This window comes from Varanus komodoensis, unplaced genomic scaffold, assembly GCF_004798865.1.
Source record: "Varanus komodoensis strain SLA01 unplaced genomic scaffold, ASM479886v1 scaffold4, whole genome shotgun sequence".
NCBI classification, from domain to species: Eukaryota; Metazoa; Chordata; class Lepidosauria; order Squamata; family Varanidae; genus Varanus; species Varanus komodoensis.
In genome coordinates, this window is record NW_025335941.1 from 42,399,275 (window position 1) to 42,424,327 (window position 25,053).

Consider the following 25,053-nt stretch of genomic DNA (forward strand, 5'->3'; position numbering starts at 1 on the left):
TTGTATTACTACGGGCTTGATCTAGTTAGGATGCTTGTAACCTTCTGAACTTACGGTCATGCCAAGGAGTGTGATTCAGACCTCACAGTTGTGCCTTCCAAAATGCCTTGGCAATCTAGATGCTGTCTAAGGGCCCTGGGATTACACTGTAGCAGTAGCATAAATGGCAAATAAAATAATTCCAGGCTAATTGGTAGACTAAAGCTTGGGATTTCATGTTTATGGATAAATGTTTATCTCAATCTACTGCACAGAAGAAGATTACAACAATCATAATTTTGACATTTTTGTCACCTCTTTGAAAAATTAGGATCAAATATTATTTTAAAGGTCATAAATTGCTTTATTATATAAGAAATTTAGGCTCATTTCATGATTCCAAATAATTTACTGTGGTCAATGACTAGTATAATTATTAATCCACTTATCTATAACTATGGTATGTTCATAGAGTTAAAACATTGAGGTACTCTTTAATCTTCATTAATCCATAAAACTATTTACTGGTAGTAAAAATGGAGATGGAATCTTCATTCTCAAAGTATGGCATTTGCCTTCTTTCATTTGCACAATCTCCTTGTTCCCAAAAGTAACACGGCCTCAGTTTAGATATTTATGTGCTTCTCATGTCTGTTCTAATGGTTCTGTGGCTTGATTTTCAGAGTTTATTGCTTTTGTTGTAGATCATTATTTTGATTCTTGTTTTCTTTTAATTTTGTTAACCACTCAGCCTTTTGGCTATTGGGTGGGATACAAGTGCAATAAAATAAATACATTTCTGAATAATGTTAATAGTCTTAATTATGTAAACAGGCAATTCACAGCTTTGGAACCAAAACAGCTTAAAGTGAAATTTTGAAATTAAATTCCACCATTAAAAAGTAATTTACAAAATACTGTTTAAATGTTAATGTTCTAACCAAGTCAGGGAGCATTGGACTAGCTTACTCTGAAATTGTTTTCAAAGTGTTAGAAGTGCTTTTCATCTGTCTATTAAAATACATGAAATTGATTTTTTTAAAAGAAAAAAAGAAATAGTCTAAATAGATTATTGCTCTGGTGATATTACAAATTATTGCAATGAATTTTTACAATGTGTCATTAGTGTACATGGATTATGGTGCCTCTTGTTTAAAAATGAAATACAATGTGGGAACAGAAACAAGAAGACTAAACACTAGCTGCCACTATTTCAGTTCATGTTCTTCTGCTTTGTAATACCGGATACCTTTCCTGAGTGGGGCCATGAAGTCCCTGCTATAAGCTTCCTTTCCTTCTTGACTTAACAGCTGCAATGCTGAAGCAAGTGATCTTCCTTCTGCACCATAACATTAAGCATTGTTTACATGTAAGTAGCAAATACCTACCTCCTTGTTGCAAAAAACAGCAAAGGTGTTATTATTGTCAAGTCCACCATGAGAGAGCTTGTGGATCCTAGGAATCCTGCAGTGATTCCATCCCGGGCAAGTCCACCTACTGTTTTCATCGCTTTTGTCAGGTCACTTTGCCATGTCTTATAAGACACAGGTCAGCAGTGCATTAAAGAATGGGGTCTGCCACTCTGGCAATGCTATGATCATGCTTGGAGCGAGTTCTTGGAGACTTTCTGCTTCTCTCTCATGCTGGCAACAGGCTGGGTCCCATCCACTATTCACAGGCCAGAGCTATCTGAGCCTTGCAGATATTGGCAGCCCTCAATTTATGCAATGGCTTATCTAAAAGCAATCACTAGAGATCTGTCACTGGAAAGTGGGAGAGAATATAGTGAAAATAGAAATATTTTCAAAAGAAGAAAAATCTCCATGTGAATCAGAAGATTGCAGAGATTAAATCAAACAAAATGCATCTGAATGTTGGAATTTCCTGTTCATGAGCAAGAGCAGCTTTAGCAGTTGTAAGTATGCTATAGAGTTTGATATCCAGCCAGATATTGGCTTTTTTCCCTGGTGCAATTACCTGAAGCTGTAAAAGGTTATGTGCTAAAACTGACCTACGTTGATCTCACAACTTGGAACCTAGTGACTGTTCCCTTAGTTTCCTGAAAAAGGGAAAAGTAATATCATCAGTAGAGCAGCATGAATGAGATTTATTGTTTTGTTTATGAAAACAAATTCAGCTCTGTGAAATAGAAAAGGGAAAGGGTTGTGCAAAGGAAAATATCCCTCCTATGCAAAGTCCTTCACAGTTCAGACGTGAAGGACTTTGGAAGGCATTAAGGCAGGGGGCTGCCATTTCTTTTGCAAGGCAACCAAACCTTTTGAAGAACACATATATAAGAACTTATCTTCATCTACCAATTACACCCTAAGAATTCCTCCAGTTTCTAATGAATGAATCCAAATAGCTATGTCAGTACTATGTCACATGACAGAGCACACTGTTAAGATGTTGGGACAGTGACATTTACCAGGGTCACAAGAAGACAGGCTGGGACAACTGGTTTACGAGCTGCCTTATTTATTTATTTATTTATTTATTTATTTATTTATTTATTTAGACATTTTTCTGCCGCCCCATTTGCCAAAGCCTCGGGGCGGCTTACAACAATAAATTAAAATAATTATAATCTTAAATTAAAAACTATAAACATTAGCTTAAAAATACAAAAATACAATATAAAATAAGCCGCCCTGGCCAGATAAAATTCAATAATATTAACATTTAAAATGCCGCTTAAATAAAAAGGTCTTCGCCTGGCGCCGAAAAACAAATAACGACGGCGCCAGGCGGACCTCTCTGGGGAGCGCATTCCATAACTTAGGCGCCACCGCTGAGAAAGCCCTCCTCCGAGTAACCACCCTCCTAACTTCTTCCACGGAGGGCTCCCGGAGAAGGGCCTCTCCCGCCGATCTCGGGGCGGCTGGGCATATATAGATGTAAGCGCTCCTTCAGGTAACCAGGACCCAAGCCGTTTAGGGCCTTATAGGTCATCACCAATACCTTGAATTGGGCCCGGACTTCAGTGGGAAGCTAGTGAAGCTGATGGAGAACTGGAGTCATGTGAACAGTTAATATGCCTAGCATATTAACATTATAATATGTTAATATGCTAGGCAGAATATAAGGAGATTTTTATTCTTGCTCAGGAAGGCTTCAGAATAAATATCAAGTGTGATTTCAGAATAGAAAAAGGCAGTCAGATGAAAAAGATAACTAAGAAATTGGGCTTTACGATCTCCTCTGCCAGTCTGATACACCTTTAGTTGCTGCTGCTGCAGCCTTTTCCGGTATGGAGTCCTCAAGCCTCTCAACATCCCTGACTGTAGGCTGTGCTGGCTGGAATGATGGGTACTGAAGCCTAAAACATCTGATAGCACTGAAGTGGGGAAAGTGGAGGACCAAAAGTATGAGAGAAGTTTTGAAAACTTTTAATTGAAAGGCTGTTGGAGGGCATCTCAGGCAGTTGAGATTTGACAGATGCTTTTGAATCAACAGCAAGAGGTATGCCTCAAGGGGTCTGCTCTTCATCAAGCATGGGACCATGGCTTGAGGATGTCAGCAAGGTGCTTGGACAGGTTTGTGTGACCACGTCCATGCTCCATCCTTGCCCCTCTCGCAGGTGAGAGCTAGCAGGGAGAGAACTGCTGGCAGGGCCAGGGAAGTGATTAATGCCTCTTTAGGAGAAGGACTGGTCCCTTGCCCCTTGAAACAAGCAGAGGTAGGTCCACTTCTGAAGAAACCCTGGACCCAGAGGAACTTAATAAATTTAGGCTGGTGGCAAATATCCACTTCCTGGGCAAGGTTTTTGAGGGAGTGGTGGCCAACTAGCTCCAGACAGTCTTGGATGAGACTGATTATCTGGATCTATTTCAGGTTCAGGCCTGGTTTTGGCACAGAAGAAGCTTGGCCACCCTGTATGAGGACCGATGCCATGAGAGACATGGGGGAGTGCAATCCTGTTGTTACTCCCAGACCGTTCAGTGGCTCTTAATGCCCTCTGCCAGAGTGCACTGCCATCAGTATGCTGATGTCATGCAGTTCTAGTCCCCCTTTTTTTCTTCAGCAGGTGAGGCTGTGGATGTGTTAAACTGGTCCCTGGCTACAACAATTGACTGGATCAAGGCTAACAAACTGAAACTCCATCCAGACAAGGCTGAGAGGATATTAGTGGGTGGTTCTTCTGACAGGATGGAAGGAATTCATGCTGTTCAAGATGGGGTTGCCCTCCCCTTGGAGGAGCAGGTTCATAGCTTGGCATGCTTCTTTATTCATTTCTGTCACTTGAGGCCCAGGTGGCTTCAGTGACTCCCAGTGCCTTCTACCACTTTTGGCTGGTGGACCAGCTATGATCCTATCTGGACAGAGAAAGCCTGCTATCCCTAATTCATGCTTTGGTGAGCTCTAAACTAGATTACTGCAATGCACTCAATGTGGGCTGCCCTTGAGGACTATTCAGAAGCTGCAGCTTGTGCAAAACTTGACAGCCCCACTAATAACGGGAACCTGGCAGTCTGATCATATGACACCATTTCTGGCCTGCTTGCATTGGGTGCCTATATGCTTTCAAGCACAATCCAAGGAGCTGGTTTTAACCTCATATGACTTGGGACCAAAATAACAGAATGCTTCTCTGAACCACCATTTGCCCAGGCACTAGATGGGCCTGCCTTTGACTGCTGCCTCTGAAGGGGGCTCCATTTGTGGTAACAAAAGGAAGGGTCTTTTCAGTGCTGGCCTCCCAGTTTTGAAATGGACTTCCCACTGAGGTCCTCTTGCCACCAATCTTATTATAGTTTCGACACCAGGTCAAGTCCTTCCTCTACCACAGGGCATTAAAGTAGTTTACTAGGATTTTGCTGTTGGTTAATCAGATACAGATTTTATCTTCTTACATTATTGGACTTTTATATGTGGTTTAACAATTTTATATGTGTTTAAACATTTTGTATGGCATTTCCTCCCACCATTTTTATAGTGTGATGTATTTTATATTATGTTTTAATGGATTTTTTTTACTTTGACTACTGAGTGTTATATAAATTAATTAACTACAAAACTACTGAAATAAAGGCTAGGCAGCACTTAACTGAAGGAAACTGAATGCTCATAACTGGCCAAAGGTCTCTCACACATCCATGTCTCCATACCCATGCAGGGAAGCCATAGCTGCTTGTGAATTGACAGCACACCTGCGTACCTGAAGCAAAATGCATCTGTGTGTGCACACACAGGTGGCACATTAATGGTATAAAAATCTGGCTCCCATGTAGCATTAAACCTGCTCCTCCGACCTGGTACCCCCTGGTACTTCAGCTCTCATTATCTTCCACCAGCATGACCTGTGGTCAAGAGTGCTGGGAACTATGCTCTGATGAGTCAGGTTGAAGAAGGTAAGCCACAGCTGCAACAATGCTTTATTGAGCAAGTCAGGATCAGGCTTACAGATATGCAAAGATACTGCAATTGGTTTTGCCTGATGTTGATTTTCCACACTGAAATCCTTTGTGTCGTCCTAAGATGGGTGCAGCATCACTGAATTGGCAGTACACATTCATGTGACAGGCTACAGAAGAGGGGTTGGGAGCATGAGCACCTCCTGGGAAACATGGGCTGCTCCCTGCTATCCCATGAGCAAAACATATTCTTGAAGTCTTCCCCCTCTTCCTAGACACTCTCCATGAAGTCCTGATAGCCTTTTGTCAGTCTTTTTCTCTTAACCCTGATGGACAAAACAGCTTATCTGTTATGGACACCTTTTCAGTAAAAACATGTTTTTTCCTCAGACTTGTAAGCAGAAGCAACTGGTGTCAGCACTTAGGTACAGAGCCTTAAGCATAAGTGATAAGGAACTTCCCAGTGCAGATCCTTTCAGAAGCAGTGTACTGTGATCCCCATGGCAGAGGGAAGAACGATGGGTTTCCTGTGGATGTTCTCAGTTGTTTGAAGAGGTTGAAGAGGCCAGGAAGAAGAGGAGGGGCCATAACTCAATGGCAGAACACGGATTTACAAGCAAGAGATCCCAAGCTCAGTCCTGTAGCATCTCCAGGGAAGGCTAGATACACCCCTGCCTAAAACTCTGGAGAGCTGCAGCCAGCAACTCTGGAGAGCTGCAGCCAGCCAGCAAGTACTGGGCTAGATGAACCCGTAGCCTGACTCATTTTAAGGCTAACCGTGAGAGGAGGAGATTGCAGTAGTTTCTGACAGAAACAATCCAAGGATATGTGAACATTCCAGAAGTTAGGTGGTGTTTTCTCAATTGAATGTTTTGGAAATCCAGCATGAAGTATATTGATCCTGAAGAGACAGAAATGCTACATGTGCCATTTAAGTATAGATTTAGTAGTACACCCTTATATGTTTTGCTGTATTATCTAGCTCTGTTGGAACCGCTTTTTAACAATCCTTTTGCCCTCATGTGTCTCCCCCTTCCCCCTTGTGTTTCCAGAGCTCTCAGCACAGTGGTTCCTCTACCTCACTAGCATCTACCAAAGTCTGCAGCTCCATGGATGAAAATGATGGACTAGGTGAAGGTAAAAAAGAGAAATGAATAAAGTAAAAAGGAAATTCTGGATGAAAACTGACAAGTAGATTTAAAACAGAGATGGTGACACACTGCATATGAAATATGGCACTTGTAAACAATGCAGAGCCCAGGGTTTGAGGGCCTAGGATGAGACATTCTCAATTGACCATACTGAGATCTTCAGTAAAACTCCCTTTTCACTGCCATTGTCACCAGCTGCTTTTGATCATCCTCTTTGCCATCAGTGCTGCCAGTTTGTTGCTTGACAGGCAGAGAGGCTGTGAGCAGTGGCAGTGGCACCTGCGATTCCTTTTCTTCAGCACCTCTCTTGTCTGGACCAAAGCGAGAGATGGGTCACCGTGCTAGAAAGGAGGAGCAAAATCAGTGGACTCTTCTCAGTGGTCCACTGTGTTGGAAAGGATATTTTCTGATTTGGGATGACACCAACATTTGTGTATCATTGAACAAAGTAGTCTTCCAGTGAGTGGTATTGTGAAATATTTGCATATCATATGCTATGAATTAACTGAGTGTCTGACAAATTCTGGGAGTGCTAGTTTTATCCAGTCAACCTTCTGAAGGTTTTCTGTTACCTTCAAGAAGTTTGATTGCCCTACAAACTAGAATTTTACAATTAGCTGGATGTACTAAGGTAATATTTTCTGGTAATGGTTTTAGTAGTTTTCTGGTATTGCATTAGGGATGTGTTGAGCATCTTCAGAATCCAATTTGCACCTGTCCATCAGACTTCTTCTGGTGCTCATCCCTCTCTAAGGAAGTGAACTGGGCCTAGAAGAAGTCCACAAATGTTTACTGATCCCTGGTTGTACAACCAGCAATTTCCCCATCAAGCATTCCCAGTGGGCAACCTTCTTCTCCTCTCACCAGCAAAAGCACATGGGGAAAAGAGATGCAGGAAGTGGGCGAATTGGCCACCATTCTTGGTGGCCAACGTTCTTCCCCTCCCACTGCTGTGGGCAGCAGTGGCAGGCATGGAGAATGGTGCTGCTTGTGCAGTGCATGGGGCTTGATTCCAGACAAGTGCTCATGAACCCTGAGTGTCTTCACCAGGGACTTGGACTCTGGGAAGCTGAATCCAAGGTATCTGGAAGATTGTCTGCCCAAAGTGAATTCATTTCACATCCTAGCATGCACACACACAAATACAGCCAGCTAGGAACAAATTCTTGACATGGTTTGATGTTTGGGATCCAGAAGAACAGAGTATGGAACAAGGTGAAAATTCTACTGTGCATTATCGTGATAAAACAATCTGGCAATCACTCAATCTAAAGATAATAGTTATTCTCAGGATGGTAATTTTCCAATGCTCTTAAGTCTGTGGGTGCCTTTTGTACTGGGATGTCCAAAGGGAGAACACTGAAGATTGCCAGCTTGATACACCATATCAGCCTTTCTCCAGCAGAGGGATCTCAATGAATAAAACTGAGCCATGGCAGGCTTGCTTACGTTGAGCTTGCTTACAAGAAGTATTGGTTTAGCTTTATCCACTTCTGGGGAAAGTTTTACCTAAGTTGTATGGCACACAAGTTTAACAAAGGAAAGCCTCCTACTTAGCCCACTGTGAACCTCTTTCCCTACTTACAGTAATAAAATGTTTAATTGCGTGCTTTCGACAGTATTACTAAGGGTGCTGAAACAAAGTAGCATCATAATTTTGGGTTTTACCTATGATCACCTTATAGCTTTAGCTCTGGCAAGCATAGTGAATTAAAAGCACAGAATGGAAGGCCCAAATCTACAAAAATTGTACCAAAAGTGTTATAAAATATATAGAACTTGAGAATGTCCTTAATGTTTCCTCTGTTAAAGTTAAATGTCTCTACCCAGTGCAGAAAAAGATATAGCAGGTAGATGACATCCTGTAGTAATTAGGTGAAATCCAAAATGAGTCAGAGTTCTGTCTTCTTGAAATCAATCCTAACTTTTCCATTTTAGATTAACCACAGTTTAGCTTATGTCCAAACCCTATATTGTTGTTACTCTTAACAATGGATAGTGAAAGCATGGCAGTTGAAGCTGGCTTGTTTCTACTAACCATATTTCAGACTAATCACAATTTGTCCAGTTCAGCTTTCACAACAAGCTTCATTTAGACTAGAATGGAAATTAATGCATCTGAACTACTCCTAACCGCTATGCCAGAAGAGGTGGGTCAGTGCATGAGCAGATGGGTTGCTTCATTTCACCACTCCTGGTTTCCTTGCTTTAAGGCGCACAATTCTAAGAGGAGTGCTTTACCTTGCATGGCTTCTAGATGCTAATATTTGAAATGGCTATCCTGTGTTGAACTGGTCCAAACACAGTTCATGTAAATGGAGGTATATGGCTGTTGATGTTATTAGACACTTGCAAACTGTTTCTGAGCCCTGTTTGATGAATAATGGTACTCTAATGGCTACTAAAATACAATAACTAGAAACTCATTTCTTTATTGTTTTGACTTTTCTTTTTCCCCAGCATCTGGTGCCCAGGCTGTGTATGTTGGTGACATTATTGAGAACACTTGTTTAAAAACTAAATATTCAGTTCAGCAGAGAAAATAGCACTTATCACATGAGCAATTTTATGGAAGTGTCAGTTTACAGGATGTAATAAAAGAAGTGCTGGAGTGTTAGACTCCTTTTGTAGATAGATTTAATTGTGCTGTGTTGAACTAATCCAGTGTTCACTTGAGAATGGACTTCTCTCAAGCAGATCACACAGTCATCATATATAGCTTACACATGCAGCAGTATTGTTTGTAAATGTGTAAAACCAGGTCTAGTGTCCACATATTTAACTTTTCATATTTTATCTAGTAAAACTTGTTAAGGGCATACAATATCAGTGGCATGGTTCCTTTGCTCAGAAAAAATGTGAATGTTGATACTAAATGGTCTCCAGTTGTCTTAAAACATAGAGGTAAAATATACATTATGGGTCACATCTGTGCTGCCTTCTCTACCAATAAAAATGTACTAACGGTTCTTTTCAGAAGTGTTGGAGGAAGGCTTCCAGGTTCCAGCCTCTATAGCAGAGAGATATAAAGTTGGCCGAACTATAGGAGATGGAAATTTTGCCATTGTAAAGGAGTGTATAGAAAGGTGAGAGAGATTTCTTGCTTATTACTATTAAAGTAGTCACTAATACTGAGCTTCACATCTTTATTTGCCACACATATGGAGGAAAGCAATGTCTTCGTAGTTCTGTGTGTGCATAAAATGGAAACAGTGACTCTAGCTATGCCTGTAAAGGAATGCTTTGCAAGGAACAATCTGTACATTCAATACTTTGGCTTGCCCCATCCTTTATGCCCATTCTTTCACTCTGCTCAACAAGCATCTTCTAGATTGTTGAATCTTTCTCATTGTACATCATTTTTTCCCCTGCTGGAAAACAAATGCCTGCAACTTTCTGTTTTGTCTGCTCAGCAGACTCCAGTTGGATTTATACCTAGAGCCAGGCATCAATTCTCATTTCTCTGAAGTGTTAGGAAAATGTTTACATATATCATGGCAACATAGGGTGTTACTTTATTCTTGTCTATCTTGCTCAGTATTTTCAAACCTGAGAGCTAGCAGATACCGGGTAGAGGTGTTTCCCAACACCTGTTATCTTTGACAAAGTGGCCCATGATATCCTGATTAAGAAAGTGAGGAGTTTCTCAGTGTCCAATGGATTAGGGCATGGTTGACTGACTGAAAGCAGAGGGTAACTATTAGTGGGGAATCATTGGGATGGTGGCCAGTGATGAGCGGGGTCCCCCAGGGCTCTGTCCTGGGGCTGATCCTATTTAATCTTTTCGTCAATGACATGGAAGAAGGGGTGAACAGTCTGCTGATCAAATTCGCAGACAATACTAAAACCGGGGCAGTGGCCACAACTGAGGAGCAGGTACCCCAGATCCAAAAGGACCTGGACAGACTATGGTAGTGGGCAGGAGACAACAGGATGGCATTCAATGTGGATAAGTGCAAGGTCTTGCACTTGGGGCATAGGAATAGGTGTCATAAGTACAGGTTATGGGACAAGTGGCTGGAGAGCAGCACTTGTGAAAGGTGCTGGTTGACTGCAGGCTGAACATGAGTCAGAGTCAGATGCGGTGTTTAAGAGGGCAAATGCCACCCTTGGTTGCATAGCCAGAAGTGTGGCTTCTAGATTGAGAGAGCTATTACTACCACTCTATACAACTCTGGTGCACCCGCAACTGGAGTATTGTGTTTAGTTTTGGGCCCCTCAGTATAGGAAGAATATAGCCAGGTTGGAGTCAGTGCAGTGTAGGGCCACATGGTTGGTGGTTGGTTTGCAGGGGATGCCGTATGAGGTGAGACTGAGGGAACTGGGTCTCTTCAGCCTAGGGAAGAGGAGAGTCAGAGGTGATCTGTTGGTGACATACAGGTATGTGAGGGGATGTTACACTGAGGTGGGTAGAGACCTCTTCTCCCCTGCAGAGGAAGACAGGACGTGCTCCAATGGAGCAAAGCTCAGGGAACCAAGGCTCCATTTAGATGCCAGGAAGCACTTCCTGACAGGACCCCAAGGGTATGGAATGGGCTTTTATGGGACGTGGTTGAGGCCCCAGCGGTGAGAGTGTTCAAAGATAGGCTAGACATGCACACGGTGGGCATGTCGTGAGTGGAGCCAGCTGGAGTCGGGGGGCCAACTAGATGACCCGGGAAACCCCTTCTGACTCGTTCTGTTTCAATGTATCTTTGTTTATCTGGAGATGCCACAGGCTGAACCTTGGAGTTTTTGCATGGATAGCATGTGCTTCATCTCTGAAGTATGGTCCCTTCCACAATGGGAAAGGTGTAAACTTTCTGTAATATTAACTTCCCTGAAAAACAAACAGTGTTGCTGATTGACAAAGCAGGTGGCTTGGGCATTATGCTATAATAGGGTGTCACTTGACACCATTTATTCAGTCTGTAGATAAACTGGAACAATAAGGTCCATGTTGAAGGAGATCCCTGTATACTCCTCCTGACCACATAACTCCAACAAGCTATACCAGTGTTTTGGTGAAGAAGGGAGAGTCAGGACTGAATCCAGAGCTCTCTCCTGAACTGCTGATCAAACCGGTCAGCTATTTACTAGTCCCAGCAGTTTGCTTAGGAGGGGAGCCATCCATACAGCACCCTTTTGCATGCACAGTTCCTTGTTCGGTTCAGAGTACATATGTGGAAGTCCTGGTCTTTGCAAGCATAGGTAAGTGCTGTTTCTAGAAGCAAGTAGTGAGCAGGAGCCAATCTTGCCACGATGCTCCTGCTCCATTTGTAGCACAAACAAGGCTTGCCATTTACACAACAGAAAGCTAACCATTAAAAAAACAGCCCTGGGAACAATCTAAAATGCTTGTTCCAGTTGGGACAAATGAGCAAAGTTTCCTTCGGCAAGCTCTGCTGAACTGCTGCATTCTGGAAATGAAAATACCTTCTCATTTTGGGTGGTTTGTTTAAAGCTGCTATCCCCTCCTTCCACTAGCAGTGAAAGCCACTGGTGCTCAGGCAGGCCTGGATACTACTCACAGGCAATCTGTGTGCTTTACGTAAACAGAGAGTAGTAAGGGTTTAAAGAGTTACTGGTTCATTTTTCAGTGGACTATATTAACAAATGTATTTATTTATTATTCTTCGCTGGCTTTTTTACCTTGATCTTGCCCTTTCTTCAAGGATCTCAAGGCATCACACACAATCTTCCATCCCATTTTTATTCTGCTCTATTTATTTAGTTAATTAGTGCATTTCTAATCTACCCAATAATTAATGTTCTCTGGGCAGATTGCAACCAGATAGAATGCCATTTTCAAACCCAGTTAAAAATAAAATGCAAAACAGATGTTTAAAAGACTAAAATGCAATATAATGCAAAACAATAAACATCACAGCATGAAACTATTTTACTTATTTAGCACATAATGCAAACTGTTAAGCCTGTGTGATAAGCTAAACTGAAGAGAAGGATCTGTTTCTGAGATTCGGGCAATGAGCTTCACAGTTGAGTGGGCTGAGTGGAGAGAAAAGCTGGGTCATAATCAAAGGGCTTCTGTAAACGAGGCATATAACCCAGTGTTTTACTGAGGCTTCTCCTTCCATGTGTAGGGGTGATTAGAGCATCCTACAGATGAGGGGGTTTTTTTCCAGAGGAGGAGGCAGATCTTCTAAGCTTTCTGCATGTTCCATTGCACTACACATTCCACTGCTGGGTTAAGAGAAAGGAATTGCAAAACTACACTGGAAAATATTCTGCATGCAATAATGGTACTGTCCAGGGGAATCCCAGACTATTTTTCCACCAAAAAGTGGGGAGTGCTACAAATATGGCTGAAAAATTCAGTTAGTCCTGGTGGATGACGGCATCATGGAAAGGCCCCACAAACTTCCATGAGTGTTGGAATCACAAGAACCCAATAAATGCCTTGTGCAGAGAAGCCCAAAGATTCTATACAACATTGGCTTTCTAATAGGCTTAATTATAGAGCTTAATTATAGAAGACAGGGAGGATCTGGAGATATGCATTCTTTTATTTTTGATATGCACTGTTCCCATGTCAGTTTCACAAGTAAAATGTGAATTGATATGTTTCTGTTTAAATAAAAGGGGCCATGCTTATAAACATTTATATTGGTTTGAGCAACTTTTTTGTTATGTGGTGCTGCTAGCATTTCCTAAGAGGCATGTAGGGAAAAGCGTTCTCCATTGCTGTTGGCAATAGGACATGTAAAGGGAAATGCCCTTCTCATAGAACTAGTTTTTGCATTTTGTTGTTAAAATGCGATCCAAACGTGAAAGCATGCTTGTTGGGATAATCACATATTAACTCCTATTGTGTGTGTGGTATTCTTTTTGTATGGTAAGTTTTCAATATATTAAAGGTTCCTATTTCAAATAGCACTTTTCAAGTATGAGTTAATAAATACAGCACGTAGTTACTCCCAGTCAAACTCCTAAGTTTGCTTTTTCTGACAGAAAGTACAACCAGGGTGTATGGTTCAAAGAACTTGAATGGTTCTTAAACCAGTCATATTTTATGTGAATATATTCAGAATTAGTTGCATGCATTATAAAGATCACCATTGTGTAGCTATGCCAAGAGGCCCTCTAGTGGAGAAAATGTAAGGATGGCTAATCATGAGCATGATAACATGATGAGCTTTTTATAACAGCCATGGTGCTATAGTCTTTGAAGAACATGAATATGGAAAAGTACACATGCTCACAACCTTTTGTGTGTACGTGGGCCAAGCCATCACTGTGAAACATAAAGTGTAATGCTGCATAAGAAGTGAGATGTCCCAGGATCCATAGCAAACTATTTAGCACTGGATGTGGTTTGCTTGTTTTTTACATTCCTTTTTATTATCTTTTAAAATATAGTTAATATTGTGACACTATGTCCATGCCAGATTGCAACTTTGTAGCCCACTGCTAACTATTCTTTTCAGCTTTTTGTAATTAAGGGTGAAGTGTATGTAAAGCATCTTTTGTAGCAGCTTCTCTCCTCCCTTTGATCAGCAGGTGTGATAAGTCTTCAAAACTTAGGGAAGTCATATGCCTTTAAATCACAAGTCTCACACCCACCCACTGGAGTTTCCTTTGGGTTTTGTGACTTCCTGAAATGTGTGCACTTGCATCATTGCAAAATGAAGAGACAGTTGTGGCTTCTTGGCTCCCCCCAGAAACATCAGGGATCCTCCTTGGAAGGGGAGAAGTCACAAAAGGAATGTCTCCACCATATGCTGTTATGATACGTAGCTGTTCTTCAAACTTTAAAATCTGCTAGTTTATTGTTATTATGTACTGTCAAGTGGTTCCTGACTTATGGGGACCCTATGTCTGAAAGCCCTCCAAAATGACCTATCCATGACAGGGCTGCTCACCTGTAAATACAAGGATATGCCTTCCTTTATGGAGTTACTCCACTTCATAGTTGGCCTTTCTGTTCCTCTTTCCCTTTGACTTTCCCTAGAATCTTTCCCTAGAATGAAGGTCTTCTCCAGGGAGTTTTGTCTGAAGCTCTGCTATGACAGATGTTGAGCCCCACTCTAAGGAACTGTCAGAGAGTTTCTCTGCACTCAGCAGAAATTAAGTGAAATGGACTCCCTCCCCTCCCATCTCCCTGCCCATAAATGGGGTGGAAATGTTTAAAAAACCATTTGCACACAACGCTGTGTTCCAACTGTAACAAAACAGTAGCGTTATAACATTCTCATTTATTCCCATAGCAGCTTTCAAACTGTTTCTGCCAAACTTAAGAATAGAACAAGCACCAGGCAAATGTGTGCATCTGCACTTTTCCTTTATAAAATCATTTTTATTAAAGCTAAGAAGTGCCATATGGCTGTTGCTTCACAACAGTATGACTCCATCTTTTATATTTTTATGGACAACTAATAATTGTAATCATCATTTGCTTTTTGTAATAAAATAAAACATGAGAATGGAACACCAACATTTTGGGGCCATTTGCTTTCCCACGTAAGCAGTGTGCATTGCATTAATGAAGTAATATTTCAGAAATGTCATTTATATCTTCCCTAAACATTTATTAACATCTATTATTTTAAAATGAGCACAGACAGCTCTCTCCGCAAAAGTAGTCACAATCTTCAGAAGCTATGGTGCTAACTGATCTTTCTAACTGTGTAAAGTAATGCTAATGTTATGTCCAGAGAAATTTAGAGCCAAATTAGAAATGCATCAGGAGATCCTGGGATGTCACTGAAGACTGGGAAGATGGTGTTCTGGGAGATAGAGCCCTTTATTCCTATGCTCTGTCAAGTTTTTGTGAGATAAGTTAGGGGACCAATATGGATGATGCACTTATCTCTTTTTCCCCTGTGACTAAGAACTACTTCCAACGCCTTCCAACTCTACTATTCTATGATTCTATGGTCAGCCATCTGAGTGGGATGGTGTAATTTGATGTCCTGCAACAGCAGCAGGTTGGACTCAATGGCCTTCATGGCCCCTTCCAACTCTACTATTCTGTGATTCTATTTGGAATGAAAGACTTGCAGAGGGAAAAATATTCAACACCTTCTCTCAGACCACCACTTTTCCTATTCTTGAAACAAGCACATGGAGCTGCTAAAGAATGGAAGAGAATGCCACTGAAGAGCCTAATAACAAATCTCCCCATTCTTCTCTGGTTTGGCCCCTAGTTGACTATATTTTCACCCTTTGATGTTGTACTATATATTGGCGTGAGTGACCCCAGACATCATCTCTGCACTTTGGTTTCCCAGATCCAAGGTTGGAAATAGAACTCTGACCTCAGATCTGCGAGTCAGCACTCGGGTGCCACTCCTGTCCTCCAGCTACCAGAAAGGAATGTGCTAACTGCCTCTTCAAGGGAAGGACCTCAGCCACAGAAGGAGGGTAAAGGGGACATTTCTATGCACAGGGAGGGGAAGAGACTGTAGAAGTCAGGATACAAGCTGTCCTGTGGCCTCTGCAGCCTCCTTTACTTTCCCTCTAAAGTGCTGAAAGCAGCCTCCAGGGCTTGCATCACACACCGCTCTCTGCACAGGATGCTTGTAAGCCTCTGAGTTTGGGGCTTATGAGTGTCAGTCATGCAACTTATAGGATCACACTCGTAGGCAATTCCTTAAGAGTACTCAAGTTCTTCTGATAAAATGTGGCATTGCTTTCCTGCAAGATTTTTCCTTGCAGAAACCTACTGTCCTAGATATGTTACTTCCAGTCGGAGCAATTCCTGGTGCCGTTTGGTGAAGGTGATGTGATTCTGTTTGCTTTGAAAATTGAACTTATGATTTTATATCCCTTTCCTTGATTCTCTTTTGCCTCTCATTAGGTCAACTGGTAGAGAATATGCATTGAAAATCATCAAAAAAAGTAAATGTAGAGGAAAAGTAAGTACAGAAGCTCCACAGTGGGTTATAATATTTATCCTAGAAAATTCATGTTGAGGCTTTGCCTCTGGCCAGTCTGCATTGTTACTCACTCTGGCTCAGCCATTTCACTCTGGCGGAGCAGTTAATTTTGAAGGTGTTTAGCTTTGGATGACTGATTCCTGGCATCCTGGGAGATGAAAGCTAGTTGCCCACAGAGCGGTTAAACACTTGGTGAACTATTTGGTATTTTTCTGAAACGCTTTGTAAATAAAGCATCTAATTGCCATGATAATGAAATACATTGCAACGTTTTAAGATACGCACATAGTTCTTTCTCCCTAAAGCTATCATAGCAGTTTCTGCTAAAACAGTAAAACAATTAAAACAAGCAATGGCAAACAGCAAAATTCAGGGAGGGTTCACAAGCCTGATGTAAAATAAAAGTTTTAACTATACTCCTAAAAAGCTGTGTGGATTTCCTGGGAGGGAGAGGATCTCCTATCTCCTTTAATGCACTACTATATTAAAGGCTCAGTTGCATGATGTTGCCTTGTGACTATCTGGAGGGGACAGCAAAAAGGGCCTTTGTGGAAGATCTGTTCCAGATAGGGTAATACGGAGGAATGTGTCCTGCAGGGAAATTGGCTCCAAGCTGTATAGGGCTTCATAGGTCAAATACAATATTTAGAATTATGATTGCTATGGGCAGCCAATCACATGCTGCACAAGGAGCATGGGATAAGGCATATATCCCATCCCTGTGAGATGTGTGCTTGAAACATACCAAATGGTCTTCAAAAACAGACCCATGAAGACCATATTACAATAATCAAGATAGAAGATGACTGTGGTGTGGATCATCATAGCTAGATCTGAAGGTTTCAGAAAGAAACCTTGATTGTGCAAAGGTCATTTTAGTTCATTAGTTCTCATGCAGCTGATTACTGAAATCAAGTGCTAGTTTAGCACATCTTCAAGTCTCTTTCAACTCATTAGAAAGGGAGAGAGAGACCTGAGTGATATTAGATAGAGCTGATACTAGCAATGCTGTATGCTGAAATTCAAGATGATCTACCCTAAGAGTAGATGTTAAACAGCATGGTGACATAATAAAATCCCAAGGAACCCCAGAAGCCAAAGGCTAAAAGGAACAAAAGTCCCCCCTGAGTACTACCTTCTGGTCTCATGCATCCAGAACTACCATGGGCCTTCCATGCTCAGAGAGAGAATCTCAGAAGAATAATACAGTCAACATAAATGCAGCCTTACTGTCTGTTCCCTTGTTCCACGATGAAGGGATTCCAGGTCACTAGCTGCCTAGATCTCATCAATCTCACCATGATAAAGGAACTGAATAATGTTCCTCCACCTTCAGTTCACCAACAGTTTGCACCAAAGTGAATTAAAACAATGAAAACAACAGTGTAGGTCCTGGCAGCCATTCAGTCATGAGCCATTCTGAACAAGGGAACACTGAAGTCAGCCATGACCATAGACCAGCAGGACTCTAATGTCATGCCAGGGACGGACCCTGTTGGCTCTGCAGAGGAGATTGCTGGGCAGCAAAATGAATAGTTCACCAACAAAATCCCTAACCTGTCCCAAGTCACCAGTGGATATGTTCAAACCAATGGGGTTGGCCAAATTATTTTGATTAATTTGAGAGACCACTGGAACACCATCACCCCATAACCTGAAATGCTGCCAACTGAAAATCCAGCCAGAGAGAACTGGAAGAGATTAACTCTCTCCTGTGACCCTGTTCATCCATTCATGCCTCTGTAACACAAACCAGGTTGGCGTACTAATCCTCGATCAAGCCCTGGGTGAGAGGTAGCTTCCTATTAACAAGTCTGTTGTTAAACAGCAGGATATTCACTTTAGGGGCAACTGATCATAAATCCTCTTGGCTGGTAAAACTCCTGGAAGGATGAGATGGGATGTACTACAGATATGATACATGATATAAATGGTTTTGATATTAGAGTTGTAAAGAAATGCTTTTAAATAAAAATACAGCTACTATTTTCTTTCTGTTTGGAAACAAATATGCATTAAGAGACTCTGTAAGGGGTTCAGTGATGGAGTGTGCAATCCTGTGCATTTCCATTCAAAACCAAAACTCACTGAATTCAGTAGGGCTTACTCTCAAGTAAATGGGTTGATGACGGAATACGTCTTCTGTGTGCCGAATGCACAATCCTTTTCCCTATTTCATATTACATGCTCACTTTCATCTGCCCTTTTATAGTCACTGTAACAATATTGTTGCCAGAAATCTGACAGTGCCTACAGCATTAATGGGTAAGGCAGGATTCTCAACTTCTTTGGAAACATGGAATCTTCCAGGAATTTGAGGAACTGCTCAAATTGTGGATACCACAACAAAATGGCTCCCACTGAGGGTATGGCTGGCCACATAATGGCTGCCGGGGGGGGACGGGGTCTAGCTGGTCAAAAGGAAGATAAGGTGTGTGGAGAGATATAGAGAAATCATGAGTTTAGAGGGTGGGAGTCAAGAGAAATAGCAATGCCAGAGCTTAGAATGGGAGAAAAAACTGTCCTAACCTTTTTGTAGGTTTTATTAAAGCAGATTTGAGGGGGCCAATGAGTAGAGGGAGACTTTGTTGGATGATCCCTTGGCTCTTCTTCTATTCTCATAGGTCATGTGTCTTGTTTGTTTGTTTGGTGACAGGAGCATATGATCCAAAATGAAGTATCTATTTTAAGAAGGGTCAAGCATCCCAATATTGTTCTTCTGATTGAGGAAATGGATATGCCTACCGAGTTGTACCTAGTCATGGAGCTTGTAAAGGTAAGTACATTTACCTGCTTCCTCACCATTTGTGGACCATGCACCTGGACTTTCAGTCCTGTGTGAGAACAAAAGCACAGGACTAGTGTGGTGTTATGTGATCTTGGAAGTGAAAGGCATCCTAATTTATCTTCAAGCATTAGTTGGGAGCAGAGGAGCCTAAACCCTCAGTGTTTAGTCCTGCAGAGATGGGCAGGATGGGGAGAAAGGACAGAAGTGCTCCCTACTTAACAATATAAAGTCTAGGGTTTTATTTCACTGCTGTTGCCACTGTAAACTTGCTGTAGAGGCTTGTTGAAAGAGTAAATATGCATATTGTTTCCACTGACAATGTGCAATCTACAATTGGGGCTCTGTTCCCGTAATTTCTGGGAAACTTTTTAGTATGGCCAGGAGTAGTGAGCCAAGAGTGTTCACCTACATCTCCCATCATTCCTTTTGTCCATGATGGCTAACAACATTGGAGAGCTACCAAGTCCCATCTGGAGGGTAGGTCATTTATTACATTTGTTAGGCTGAAGTTGGTTATCTAGCATAGAAAATGAAATACGGAGCCTTCAAAGGGATCTGTGAGAGGGATTCTCAGTCCATATTCTACATCCCTGCTGGATCTGCATCCAGTGAGCTGAATGAAAAGAGGGTTTTACCAGCTTCGGTTCTTATGAGCGTACATGTATAGTGAAAACTACAGGAAACTTCTGTCAGTTGAAGGAGTGAACAACTGGAGACCCTCCAGTGTTTTGGCCTACAATTCCCATCATCCTTCACCTATGCTAGTTTAAATGGATGAGCATTGTAGACCAAAACATCTGGAGTGTCCTAACATTTACTGGCTTTCCAAAGGACAAGTCTAGCAGTGCTTACCTATGACAAGTTCAGGTTCAGAAGTGTTATGTGAATAATCACCCATTGGTCAGGAACAACAGAGGACTATGCCCTTTCACACTTTGTTTATAGACTCCACATAGGCATTTGTTTGGCTACCATGAAAGCCAAGATACTGAACTAAGGGAACATTCAGACAAATCCTGAGCTTTTCTTCAAGGGCAGCATTTCACCTAGTCTAGCGCTGTCCGTTTTGCTTGGAAAATATGTACACTGCTGCCTGAGAGATTGTAAATGTCATGAACGGGGATGCGTGAAGGATCTAACAGGGGCAGGGTGAAAATCCAGTGGATTAGTGCTCTTTCAAATTTCCTTATCAGTTTTCATAAAATGTTCAAACTGTGGCCTGTGTTAGAGGTTGAACTCTGTGGAACCCCGTCCTCGACTTGAACTACTTCCACTCGTTGGATCAGAAGCAGGCAGAAAGTCCGTCAACCTCAAACAAACCGGATTTCTCAGCATCAGCAGATCCTAACCACAGTTTCAACCCAGGAGGCACTGGATGCAAAGATCAGCAAACTTTCTCTCCGAAAGAATGTTTGATTGTAACATGTTTGCTTGCTTGCTTGTTCTCAGGAGGCAGGGACAGAGACTTGTTCAGGAACATTCTCATAGTTACAAAATAAAACCCTCATTTCTGAGCTTTAACAGCCTCTCTGCTGTAATAAAAGACAAGGGGAGCTGTCCCAAACGCTGTAAACAATTTTATTTTGAATTAGCTGAATTAATACATTTGTGAAGTTGAACGACCTTGTTACATTTTATTTGTCAAATATTGAAGAAAGTCTATTTTGAAGGATGTTAAATCAACATTTCCAAACCACTGGCTGTATCCCTTGCACAGTATGCCCCTTGCAATTGAGTAACCATCTGCTATCGACTGGCTTGGAAGATCTTAAGTTTAAATCAAGTTCAAGTTCACAGATGGAAAAGCTATTAATCAGGGAAAGGCTTGATGTGGTAGATCACCAGTTTTTCGCTAATAGCACTTTGCACTAATTGGCAGAAAGAAGTTTGATATAAGTGGTGCTGCTGCTGAAACATGTTCCCATTTCATGGCAGGCACGTATCTTGCTGCTGGGTAAAGGGCCCCGAGTGTGAGGAACGCACTTCATAAATACAAATAAAAACACGTTGCAAGCAGTGCTTGTGAAAAGGAGAAAGGACATGGTTGCTGGCAAGCTGCCATTGTATATAGTGAGGCCAAATTATTATTCAAGCCTAGCACTGGTTTAGTTATTTTAACAAGCATGATTTATTATAGGGCTTCCTCCTGCTGTTCATAGGATCTAATTTCAATTTCACATGAGAAAAAGAATGTTACAGCTTTTAGGTTGCAAGTTAGTAAATAATTGGTTACTGTTCTTCTGGATTTCAGCGCAGTATGCGCCTAGGTGATAAGGTTTAGTTTTTCAAAGCAAAGCAAAGCATAAGGATTTTGCTGCTACACTGGATTTTAAGAAAGAGTGGATGGAGGTGGGGGTAGGATGATAAAACTAAAGTAGCATCCTTGGGTCAACCTTTATATTCACACTCAGTAATAGCAGTTGATCCATTCTGTGAATTCAGCAAACACTGGAATGTACCAAGAGGCTCTAAGTAAAAGTAAAAGCTGTCTTATGTGATTTCCAAATGAGTTGCTTGTAAAGTGAACTCCTTAAACACCATAATCCAAAATTCTCTTCGAGTGAAGACAAATGTAATAGTATTTGTGTGTGTACTTGAACTAACTATACCCATATCTGAAGCTGTTCCCTTCCCCACTGATTCATGACTCCAGGAAAACAGGATGCAAATTAGGCTGCAGCAAGCTGTTGGATGCCCTCAAGTTCTTTCCTACATCAGAGAGCTTGAGTATCCCTGGTGGCAGTTGCCCTTGGTTGGAGGTGCTGCTGCTGAGTGCCACACAATGAGAAAACAACCGTCAACCAGCAAGTGTTTCCTGGATGTGCATGCAAACCTGGCCTGTTCATGGAGATCTGGTTGAATAAGACTGGAAGTTCTCACAGGGGTCTTCCATGTTGCAGCTGGCATGACTTGGAAGATGGGGAGACAGAGCTGCAGGGATCAGCCATGATTCTCTCTTCCTGTACTGGTACCCATTGTCACAGTTATCTAGGTTTGAATGTCCATGTCTGAAGCTGGGTGTCTGGAATAGACAGGGAGTCTCTTGGTGTCCCAACCAATAGTGTCTCTTCCAGAGCAGTTCAATAGTTCCCCTTCCAGAGCAGACTAGGTCTGATGTTGGAGTGTCTGCAGCTTGTTGTGCTGGAAGACTTCAACCTGTACTCTGTCAAAAGTGGCTCAGGGCTTCATGGCCTCGGTAGCAACCATAGGTCTGTCCGTTAGCATTCGGGTCCACTCATTAACCAGGATACAGCTTGGATCTTGGTTTTGGTGTAGCACGTTATTTAAATGAATGTATTATTCTGCATCAATAGCTTTGTTTATATTTTATCATTATCTTATTGACTTCTTTGAAAAAGAATGCAGAACTTTTCTGAAATTAGAGATAGACAGACAGATCATAGAGGACTATTTAAGACCTTTCTAGAAGAGGTCCCCTCCACATTTCCTCTTCTCTTACTATGCTGTGCTAACTGAAAAAGTTCACTTCTTTTTCAACATCTATATATTATCTTGATCATTCCTCTTCGTTCATGGCATGTGGCCAGATACACTTGCATAGTATTCCAAGACTTCCCTTTTTGCTGAGAAATTTCTCACTCCACTCCCAAAGATTTTCTACCCAGTCTGCCTCTGTTTGTAACTGCATAGATTTGACAGTGACCAGTTCAAACCTTCTGAAGATTTGGGTGGGGTGTTTAATTCCAGGATACTTTGCAGCAACTTGAAATGTTTTCACACTAGACTATTTATTCAAACACCTTGAGAATGTATCAACATGTCAGCCTGTACCTCTTAATGCCAGTGGTCCTTCCCCTTGATTTGGTTTTGTTGGTTTGTTTTGATTCAACATCCAGTTTGAAGAAGATCGGAATGAATTTGGAAACTACTTACTTTTTTGTCTTCTCAGTTGGTCCTAACAGAAGGATCTTGGTACTATTACTGGGTAGATTTTACCCCACTCTCAGTAGATTAGCATTGCTATATTCTCTGTGCATATATTTAAACATGGTGTTCCAAATAGCAACATTGGGATGAAAAACATAAGTGGCTTAGCTTAAAACTAAACAGTGGATTAAAAATAACTTATAGAAAATGTATTCTACATCCAACCTTGAGGCCCTCTTTGTTTTAGTCAGAGTTTGAAACTTCTCTGGAATCTCATTGACATTCCTCTCCACATTTACTAGAATTATACTGATATGTAACAATAACTTTATTTCAGGGAGGAGACCTTTTTGATGCCATTACCTCTACAAATAAATATACAGAGCGGGACGCCAGTGGAATGCTGTACAATTTGACCAGTGCCATCAAATATCTTCATAGCTTGAACATTGTTCATAGGGATATCAAGCCTGAGAATCTACTGGTAAATAAACTATTCAGTGCATTTTAGACATTTCAGTTGATAAGTCTGTTGTGTTTTCCATTATGTTTTACTGCTTTTGTTTTGTATTGTTTTAATTACATTTTATTAATAATTGTAAGCTCCTCTGAGTGCCATTTTTCTTGGTGGAAAGGTGGAGTACCAATCAAATAAAAAAAAATCACTCAACACTATTCACTTGCTTCTAGACTTCAACAAAATGTGAACATGGTAATCATACAAAATATTTTCAAAGCCTAACCAGTATTATCCAATCTATGTACTTGTAGAATCCCTATAGATTACTTATGCTTAATAGAGGTATGGCTTGGGCACCTGCAGTATGGCAAGGATGATGCCATTGGAGTACTGTGGTGGTGAGTCTTAACAAGTGGTCCAACATACCTTGTTTAAACCATTTGTAAAGTTGATGAAGAGTTATTTTTCTCTGATATTCTTTCTCATTTTTCATCGCTATAGAATAGTTTATTGGTTTACCTTCAAATACATGAAAAACCACTTTGCTCTTTGTCCTGCGGTGGCACTGCACATGTTACATCCAGTGTTGTGTGATTTGTAACTCTTGCAGATGAGCTCCTTTGGTAACTCTGGTCCCAGTTACCCAACTGCTCCTCAAACCTGACCTCAAGAGAATCCATTTGCTATCCAATGGGTCTCAGGACAATACTGTATGCATTTCAAGCTGCAAGCCAACTTTCTCAGCCTATTTACTGGCTTTGTCTCCATATATGTTTTGAGTTTCCTCTAAAAGACTTGCCTTAAAAGCAGAGCCTCATGTGTGTTAGAAGACATGGAAACCTAATTTCTAATTGTATAGAATCAATGGTTCCTTGTTGATTCCCTTACTTCACTGAACTGTTCAACAACCATGCAATGCTTCATCTCCAATATTGTGAGGAAAGCTCTAGCAGAGCTTATGGCTTACGTCCAGAATGTCCCAGGGCTAATCCTTGGCACCGTCAGATGTGACTGGAAAAATACCTCTGCTCTGAGATCCTGGAAAGTTGCTGCTAGACAGAGAAGGAAATAGATGGAACAATGGCCTAACTCAGTATAAGACATATATACCTTCTCATATTCCTACAGTAAACCAAATGAAGTTCATTATGGATAGGGTGCAACATATTTTGTTGTGAAAATATGCAACAAAGGCTGTAGTTGAAAGAGCTACTTTAGGCTTGCCTAAGAAATGGCATGTTAATTTTTATTTTATTTTAAATTTTGGGCTTAGTAGAAAAGCCACATGCTATACCCCAAAGGTTCCTGCAGTTTGACAGAAGCAACTGGCCTGCAGCTTCCCCCATACCTGCCCTCTCTGTGGATGATTTCCCCCTCTTAAAATAGCTCTTGTTGTCCTATCATGAGCAATTGCATTTATTCATTATTTATTTATTGTTGGTATATTTTTGCAGTTCAGTGCTCATGCAATAGTTTTGCCCTGCTGTTCATATTTACAATGAGTGTCAATACATTTCCCTATTAAGACTGTTTTGCACAATTTCAAATGGATTTA

General features: G+C 41.3%; 1 protein-coding gene across 1 annotated transcript in view; it reads left to right on the forward strand.

Moving 5' to 3' along the window:
* DCLK1 (doublecortin like kinase 1) overlaps positions 1-25,053 on the forward strand; it is a 317,888-nt gene that overhangs the window by 259,338 nt on the left and 33,497 nt on the right. Inside the window, exons 13-17 of the mRNA XM_044442669.1 lie at positions 6,386-6,470; positions 9,462-9,570; positions 16,284-16,341; positions 19,019-19,138; positions 23,376-23,522. Of these exons, the coding sequence (XP_044298604.1) occupies positions 6,386-6,470; positions 9,462-9,570; positions 16,284-16,341; positions 19,019-19,138; positions 23,376-23,522 (519 nt within the window). The remainder of the gene's footprint in view (positions 1-6,385; positions 6,471-9,461; positions 9,571-16,283; positions 16,342-19,018; positions 19,139-23,375; positions 23,523-25,053) is intronic.